A 9,409-nucleotide genomic window follows, 5' to 3' on the forward strand; every position below is an offset into this window, starting at 1 on the left:
TAGTCTCTAATTAAAAGTAAAACTTCCATTAATCCAAATACAGTTTGAAGAGCTGGTCGAGGACTATAGGATGATATTACTAGTTTGGTGCCTTTCCCTGTATCACTTTAGTTGATTGACAAGTCTCTCTCTGTGTACAAACTAGGTATAAACTTGTAAATCAGCTGGTCATGACTCTCTCTCTGTAGTCATGAGCCAGGTCTTCAAACTCTGTTTTCTTCAAAATGCTGGGGCATTTTGGCAAAAAACATACCTGACTACAACTGTACAGTAGAAAGTCTCTAATTCATGCTACTTACAATTTGAGCTGTATAACTAGAGTGAAAGTTTCCCTTAAATTAAAAAATATAGCTGAACGTGATGAACTTGTACTCTGGTTCTATCCTTATTATATTTGCTGTGCATTACATTTTGCAAACATATTAAAAAATGCTTAAAACTGAATTTATAGAGCTCAAATTAAAATGCTTTGTATCAATATTGCTTTTCTTAAACATATAGATTTAACAAGAGGCGCACGTGAGTCCCATATTGTTATCCTAGCCATGACAATATGATGAGAGTGATAAAGTTGGAGAACAGAAATTTGACTATGTTTTCTGAGACTCTTTCCTAGGCTAAAAAATCTGGTTGTAGGTCAATATCGAAACATTCTGAGACTATGAAGCTGGGCTTCACCACACACAGACACACACACACACACGTGCACAGGACCTGAGAGTACTTACAAATCTATTAGACTGTCTCCTTTAAAGTCTCTGATTAACTCTAGAGATACATGGCTCTGAGATCCTGATCATCACTCATGTGTCTCTGTAGTATGATACTAGATGTTGTTTTCTCCAAATAGATAACATGAATGGTAGAGAAGTCATCTACATGTAGGGAATTTGCAAATGCATGTGGGGTCAGTGCTAGGCTTTGGTCACATGAAGTTTGAAGCCAACGTTTTATACATAGAAAAGTTCTCTCCATGTATACCATATGTATACATAGTGCACTATTTTGCTCCATGTTCTTTTGTCCTCTGGTGGGCCTGTAAATGTTGTTATACCTTTTCTATGTGGCATGGAGTAGCACAGAATATTACACAAACATGTACAGTAAAAATTACCCAGCAGTACACTCTACACTTTTTGCGTCAACATCTCTAGGCCACTTTTACCTTGACCTATATAACAATAAAAGAGCAATAAGGCTGTTTTCCAAGGCTCCACCTATTAATCTTGCAGCAAATTGTAATCTAGCAAGAGTTTGCCCTGCTATTCAGAAGTTTGACTGCTCACTGCTTATGCAGGTAAAACATTTTATGTTTCATTTTTTGTTGGATTAAACTGCCTACAAAAAAGCAATGAAATTGTAAATCTTGAAAGGTTAGGAATCTTTATATTAGTTTATTATGCTATGATGTTAAATTGATTAAAATAAACCAAACAAAAGTACTATTGATAGCTGTTTATTACAATAATTCACCGTTAACATAGTGTCAATATTAGCAAATAATAAATTCTTCTACAAAAAAAATTAAAGTGTATAAAAGTAATATTAATGCACATATAATCTACAAAATGTTCCTTTTTAGACTAAAAATAAGGCATGGATGTGCAATTTTTTGTTGCTACTAGTGATTGTCTTGATTTATTCTGGGGTAAAGTCCACTAACGTTCATGGTGTCCTTACGTTGCCAGTAAGAAGCATCTCTTAAAATTCCAGGAAAAGCATAATCCATTCCAGGATGAAAAGGAAGAGATGGAACAAATCCTGATGTAAAGTAAGGGGAAATAAATCCAGGGAGCCCTCTGCTAGATGTGGAATAAGCAAAGCGCAATGGACTCAGCCCAAGTCTTGGATGAAGCATGCTTGCTGTATCGGCACCAACCGATGATGGACTTGTATGAAGAGGAGAAAAGGCAGATTTATTGCTTAAACCACCAAAGCCTAATCCATTAAACTTTAATGCTGAATCTCTTGACAACTTACTGAGGTCTGATCCAGATGGACCATCAATGTCTTTGGTGTCATGTGTGTGTTCTTTCCCATTTAAAACCAGCTCTATAGCTTGGACAACATCTCCTTTGCAATAGTTCAAGATGTTTTCTAAAGTGGTTGGTTGGTGGTTGGGAAAAACTTTACTAAGAATATCTAATGGATTTCTTGATTTGGTGGCCACAATAGGAACTTTAACTTTTGGCCACTCACTTTCATTTCCTGATTCCAGATCAGAAGATGACAACGAGGTTGGACTGTCAGCACCTTCAGATCTTCCTTCAGACCCGGGAGATTGAAGGGAATCTTCTTTGCTTGCTGTTTTTAAACCAGAGGACTTTAGTATGTGATCTGCACTGACCTGCTCATTTGGAGATGTTTGAGGAACGGTGGCAATGCTGTTGGAACTTGATAATCTCTCATAAAACTTATCAGATTTTCCTTTTGATTCATCTGAACCTAAAAGAAATAAAAATACAAAAACAATACATAATTTAGCTAACATAGCTTAAAACTCACTGTATATTATTATTGAAGTATGGATTTAATGATATAAGGTTATGTTCAAGTTCAGCAGCCCTCACGTGTGCAGAAGAAGGATATCTTAATTAACAAACAAGAAATAAAGATTGTCAAGTCATGTGCAATATGAAAGTATGGATACTATGTGCCATGAATTCCCATCTTGCCTCTGGGAGTTGGAGATTTTTGACTTTTGTAATAATCCAATAGTTTTGTGAAAGTGCATTTAACAATGTATTTCACAATATTATTTGGATTTTATGAAAGGCATGATTTCAAGAAATTATGATCTGTAGTAGTCTAAGCTTTGGCAATGAAAATTGGTGAACAGTTGATTGAAGAAACCACAGTGCATTAAATTTATTTTGCCTATCCTAAATGATGTATTCTGCTCACTGCATACACTTTACATTCCCATAGATTTCTCTGATTCAGACACTTGCCACAAATGTATTTCTGGTAGTCATTTTCTTTTCGAAATACTCTGTTTTTGTGTGTGCTGAAATCACAATTTTCTTTACTACAGCCTAATGCTGAAAATATATATTGCACATTATTAAACCGTTATAGTAGATGTTAATGGTAAGTATATCCAAATGTATAGCCGTCTAACGATATTTCACATGATTCCAGTATATGATTTTATCCCTAAGAGATATAGCAAGTAGAAATGACAAATATAATTAGAGCCTATTTCATATTATCCACCTCTCATATCCCATCTCATCCATTTTGCTAAAAGTAAAAGTAACGAGAGATATCAGTTTTAATAAAATATGGAATTGTGTAGTGAAAAGCGCTTCATGTGTTAGAGAATGCTAAAAATTTCGATTCAACTCAAAGTAAATATTTGCATTCTCAGGAATTAATATACCAAATATTTTTAAAAAAATTAAATTTGTATGTTTGTTATCATTTTCAGATTTACATATGAATCCATATTTTTAGTGGAAATAGGGAAATATTTACCGTAACATTCTCTATTTAATTTCTGCCGAGAATAGATTTCTACCAGCATTTTTTTGGAATAGATTTCTGAGCTAATATGTGCAAACAAGATGAGATTACTAATTCTTTAAATGCACCTCTGGCTGGCTCTTTTATTTAAAAAAAAGGCAAAAATGTGCATATTGGACTAGCATGGCAACACATTGATATTTTTATTTTTTTATTATTGGCAAATTATGGTTACAGTGAAAGCACAAGGACAGACATGGCCACACAAAGAGTAAATAATCTCTGCCATAATTACTTATTTGCTCTATTCATTTACTATTATGAAATATATGATATAATCATTGACCAATATGAGAAATGATATACTGTTGATTTCAAGGTGTTTTTTCTAATACAACTTATTGGAGATAGAAATAAAGGTATTCTGTAATACATAATTATACAGATGTGAACATCTTTTTCAATCCCAGCAAGAACCTTAAATATTCGCATGAATAGCGAGATATAGAGAGTTGAGATTAAATTCTAGAAAATTTTGCATAGCACCAAAAGCTATTTAGATGTATATTTGAGGAGCTCAGGGATTTTCTAATTCTATGCATTAATTCATTGAAGCATCATATTTTAATATCCATTATCAAATGGTAAGACAAACAAAAAAAAGCCCTGAGTATTTCATTGGATACTGCAAATTATTTCAATAGTTCATGTAGACTCATTTTGCCAGTGCAAAAAATATTCCAATGAAAATTAAACAAATTGTGAAAAAAAAGAAAGTAGGCTTAGAAATTATTTATGTATTATTAAAAAAAATTGTAAAAAAAGTATCTCTTAATAAACACTGAAAAAAGCTTATTTTGTTTTATACTGAACGCTAAAAATCAAAATTAAATTAGATTTAATCTTATTTTCATTCATACTTTTATCATCATAGAGTGTATTTAAAGAAACATAATATTTATTTGTTGTTTTTTTATGCTAAACCAGTTTTTTTTGTTACATTTGCAGCCAGATTCCACTTAAAACTTTTCACTGCAAAAAGGTGACAATTTCAATTTGGACAGTGCTACATAAGCTTGAGTTCTGAAGTTTTATTATTTTTCTATAATAATTATTATTACATTTTGAAAAAAAGAAAGGAAAACTAGAAATATGGGACATATTATCAATTATTAAGCCATAAGACTCAAAGAGTGATTTTTTTTTAAGTCCCTTTTCTTTTTCGTTTTGTGTTATTCCCTGGTGTTTTGTGTGCCAAATTCATCAAAATGCTGCATGCGGTTTATGAATTTTGTGTAAAAGCGAAAAATGACTTTTTTTTGCCATCATTAACCTTTTTTTATTCATAAAAAGTCACAAAAAATACACACAAAATTCTAGTATGCATAAAGTACATTTGCAATAAATTTTGTGACTTTTTCAAAAGTCGTAATTGGTTAAGCAAAAACATCTAGAAACCCCTAAACCCACAGTGGTGAATTAAAAAAAATAAAGTACGCGAGCACATATAAAACAGACCTTAAATAAGGTGTAAATGAACAGATAGATGTATTTGGCACAAACAAAAAAAAAGGCTCAAAACATTAAAAAAACAATAGCGGAGTCAGGGTAAGAAATGCAGTATTGTTAGGTACCGGTATATTTCACTAAAAGCTTATCTTTTAATGGTCTTACAATATAAAAAAAGAAACTAAACATACATACAAAACATATGGCTAATTAGTAGAACTAACTGCATTGCTATCACATATCCATAAAAATAAACAGATAGATCTCAAAAGAAGGGAAATATCAACTGAGAACTACTAGATAAAAATTATACGTAAAAAATACACTTTTTTTGCTGTAAGTTCTAAACTTTAATTTATGGTGTACTGTTTCACAGAAATTGCTCAAGGTCTGTTGCAATTTATAAGAGTTTTCTTTCCTTTTTATATTAAAATAAAATAAGTACTTTTTGAAAGAAGGATGACTTTTTATAAAGTGATAATGAGGTAAAGAAAGCAAATAGAGCAGTATAGCTATATATACACATATATAGATAGACAAATATATAAATATATATATATTATAATTATCTGTGTATAGATATACTGTATGTGTGTGTGTGCCATACATATGCAATATACTGATTTGCAAACTTCACAGCTCTGTTTGCTATATACTGTATATGTTGCGGTGAATACATGTTCGTGTAGTATATGATATTCGATATTTTGGCTTACCAAAGCGGATCTTGACCTACAGCAAAGCAGCAGCTTCCCAGAAGAGATAGTTAAGGTATGATATGTCTCAGAAGTCCATTGTGTTGTTTGTTTGATACATTGATTGGTTTTAATAGTTCTAATAGTGATCCCCCAAATCATCACTCATAATTCTGAGCATTTCATGGTACACTTCACACATTTGTTGTAATGAGAACTGATTGAAATCTGCAGTAAAGCTTTACTTTGCTTTAATAATGTCCCCGTGCACCTAAACCTTGTCACTGATCACAGGTAATCTTGTTCTCTGTTTTTCAAATATTGAGGCTGTTAGCAAGCATTTGAAATGACAAATGTGAAAAATTGTGATGCTTTTACTACTATTTTTGTGCCTCAATAAAACTGATATCTAATCAAGTTTCTATACAAACTCACACACAGGCAGAACACAACAGCACCTGTAGCCATAGCCTCGGAGCTCTGCTGGCAGGGATCACATTGTGTCGTCGGAGCACATTACACACTCAACCATATACTATACTAAGTTCTGTTACATTGTATTTTGGCTTTTCACAGAAAATCATTTAACACTTCTTTATTTTGATTAAAACAAGTAAACGTATATTTATGCTCATGCACAAACAAAATGAATGCAATATAATAATGTTATAAAAATAAGATAGATATAGATAGATAGATAGATAGATAGATAGATAGATATGGGATAGATAGATAAATATGGGATAGATAGATAGATAAATAGATACAGATAGATAGACAGATAGATAGGAGATAGATAGATATAGGATAGATTGATTGATATGGAATAGATAGAAAGATAGATATGGGATAGATAGATAGATATGAGATAGATAGATAGATAGATAGATAGATAGATAGAAAAAAGCGGAACAGCACATGCAATCAATTGGTGCACAGGCCTCCCAGCAACTAATCCATATACTTGCCAATTATACAGGAATAAAAAATGGGAAGCAGCACTCCAGGTTTAGCAAAAAAATGTAAGAGTGGACTCTATTAGGCCCACACGGTGTTGAAGCCGAAACATTGCACCACGCCATGTGGGTCTAATAAAGTCCACTCTTACATTTAGATAGATAGATAGATAGATAGATAGATACATAGAGATGGGATAGATAGAGATGGGATAGATAGATATGGGATAGATAGATAGATAGATAGATAGATAGATAGATAGATAGATAGATAGATATGGGATAGATAGATAGATAGATAGATAGATAGATAGATAGATAGATATGGGATAGATAGATAGATAGATAGATATGGGAGGTATAGATAGATAGATAGATAGATAGATATGGGGTAGATAGATAGATATGGGATAGATATGGGATAGATAGATAGATAGATAGATAGATAGATAGATAGATAGATATGGGATAGATAGATAGATAGATAGATAGATAGATAGATATGGGATAGATAGATAGATAGATATGGGATAGATAGATAGATAGATAGATATGGGATAGATAGATATGGGGTAGATAGATAGATATGGGATAGATAGATATGGGATAGATAGATAGATAGATAGATAGATAGATAGATAGATAGATAGATAGATAGATATGGGATAGATAGATAGATAGATAGATAGATAGATAGATATGGAATATATAGATAGATAGATAGATAGATAGATATGGAATAGATAGATAGATAGATAGATAGATATGGGATAGATAGATAGATAGATAGATAGATATATATGGGATAGAGAGATAGATATAGAGATAGATAGATATGGGATAGATGGATAGATAGATAGATAGATAGATAGACAGACAAAATGTTATGGATACAGCTTTTTTACATCTGAGACAAATACATTTTCTTGTTTTAGTAACCTAAAGCATATTGCAGAGACAAGATAGTTGCAAAAGTAAATGGGAAAATAATTGTTTACAACATACTATACTCTACATAATGGTACTAAGGTAATTTACATGTGTAGATAGATATATGATAAATACAAAGATTAATGAAATAGTTATATTTTTAACTAGTATTATTTGTCACTTCTACTCACCTTTAGTCTCTTGCTGACTGAAGACTGGTAGTGTATCTGTTTTATGTCTACTGGCCTCCCCTTCATCGTTCCTTGCTCCAGGATACATGAAATGTTGCACACCCCGAACTTCACATTCTTCCTGAGCTTGCTGTCTTCTGAGAGCCACTTGTGCAGCCATCACTCTTTGGCGCTCTGCAATAAGGGTACATTTGGCACAGGCACAGTCTCTCCAGCGGCAAAACCGCTTGTGCCCTTTAAGAGCTGATACCACCCCATGGTTTCGGCATCTTGCACATTTAGGTGTTCGAGGATACAGAGAATTTACACCTGCTCCTCTTTCCAATGCCATCCTTGGCGCACAAGCTGCTGCTGCAGCTGCTGCGGCTGCTCTTAAGAGAAGAGTTGGAGGCCTTAAAAATGATGCAGGCATGGGCAATGAGGGTGGCACTGACATAGCTGATGCAGACGAATGAGATGGAGAAGGCAGTGGAGCAACCAGGCCAGGAGAGAGCAGTGGTCTGGGAGTAATGTTTGAAGTGGAGTTGCTACAGTCCATTGCTGATTGGCAACTGGAGCAAAGTTTCAGCTCAGCCCTGACTGCCTCCTGGTGATAGACTGAGTTCTTCAATGTGTCAAACACTGGTAAACAAACCTCTTTAGTGTGGATCCCTCCCTCAGTCTCCTCCTTAGCAAGCCAGATGTTCTGTGTGATTTCAGGTTTGGCAGGAGGGTCAGGCAAGAAGACGCTTTGAATAGAGGCGTAGCTAAATTCTATGGGGATTTCACAGGCACTGACCATTCTTGGAGGAGTTGCACTATTAATAGCATGCAAATAGTGAGAAGAACTGACATGTGCTTCAAAACTAAAGAACAAGGGTTTTCGACATGGCCAGATGAGCGACTGCATGAAAAGCAAGCTATGAACAGCTGTAAATAAGTCATTTCTCTATATTTAGCAAGTTTATGTAAGTTTTTACTAAGGGCTTGTCTGCACTCGACTCTTTTGAAGTACGACGTTGAGAAAAACTGCTCATTTTAGCGGAACTTACAAGTGAAAACAAATATACTATATAAATTGTACGTATGTTTAATTATATATAATTAAATTCCATTAATATGGAATTCAGTATTCTAGAAATGTGCTTTATCTACACATATTTCCAATGACAGTCTACCAAAAATTAAAAGCTTAAGCAGATAGAAATAATTACCATAGCAAGTTTCATAAAAATGTGATAAAACAATAATAGCAGATTTTAGGCCAGGGTCACACTTCCGAGTGCAATGTGAGAAACTCACGCTAGTCTCTTGCCTCGCTACCCGGAACTGCCGCCGGCACTCGGGACCGGAGTGTGCAGCTGCATGTATTTCTATGCAGCTGAACGCTCCAGTCCAAACCGGGTATTGAGGTGAGAGACTAGCGCGAGTTTCTTGCATTGCACTCACAAGTGTGACCCCGGCCTTACACTTGCGATCTATTTTGCCCTGTCTTCCTGAATGTTTTTCTGCCCTTACTACAGAAACCTTTTAGGATATAAGATTTTGAGCAGGCGTGGGCCCTTTATTCTGATCGTCAAAATAAATCACAGGATAAATAAAATGCAGAATTTTTAAATACTGATGCTTCAGAAGACAAAGAAGGGGACATAGAGATGACCATTACTTAACATTACTTAAATAC

General features: G+C 34.0%; 1 protein-coding gene across 1 annotated transcript; it reads right to left on the bottom strand.

Moving 5' to 3' along the window:
* Nucleotides 1-1,440: 1,440 nt before the first annotated feature.
* Nucleotides 1,441-8,351, bottom strand: DMRTA1 (DMRT like family A1). Its single transcript, XM_073543819.1, has 2 exons — nucleotides 7,747-8,351; nucleotides 1,441-2,445 (listed from the first exon to the last, which is right to left on the bottom strand). Exons 1-2 carry the CDS (start codon nucleotides 8,282-8,284, stop codon nucleotides 1,622-1,624), a joined length of 1,362 nt encoding a protein of 453 aa, XP_073399920.1. The 5' UTR covers nucleotides 8,285-8,351; the 3' UTR covers nucleotides 1,441-1,621.
* Nucleotides 8,352-9,409: the final 1,058 nt, after the last annotated feature.

The sequence above is a fragment of the Dendrobates tinctorius genome, unplaced genomic scaffold, assembly GCF_039654945.1.
Source record: "Dendrobates tinctorius isolate UK_male_01 unplaced genomic scaffold, ASM3965494v1 ptg000134l, whole genome shotgun sequence".
Lineage (NCBI taxonomy): Eukaryota > Metazoa > Chordata > Amphibia > Anura > Dendrobatidae > Dendrobates > Dendrobates tinctorius.

Coding starts and splice junctions, on each gene's coding strand:
- DMRTA1 (XM_073543819.1), bottom strand. CDS start 8,284: ATGGACTGTAGCAACTCCACTTCAAACATTACTCCCAGACCACTGCTC. Junction 2,446..7,746: donor CAGTCAGCAAGAGACTAAAG/GTGAGTAGAAGT, acceptor TATTTCTTTTAG/GTTCAGATGAATCAAAAGGA.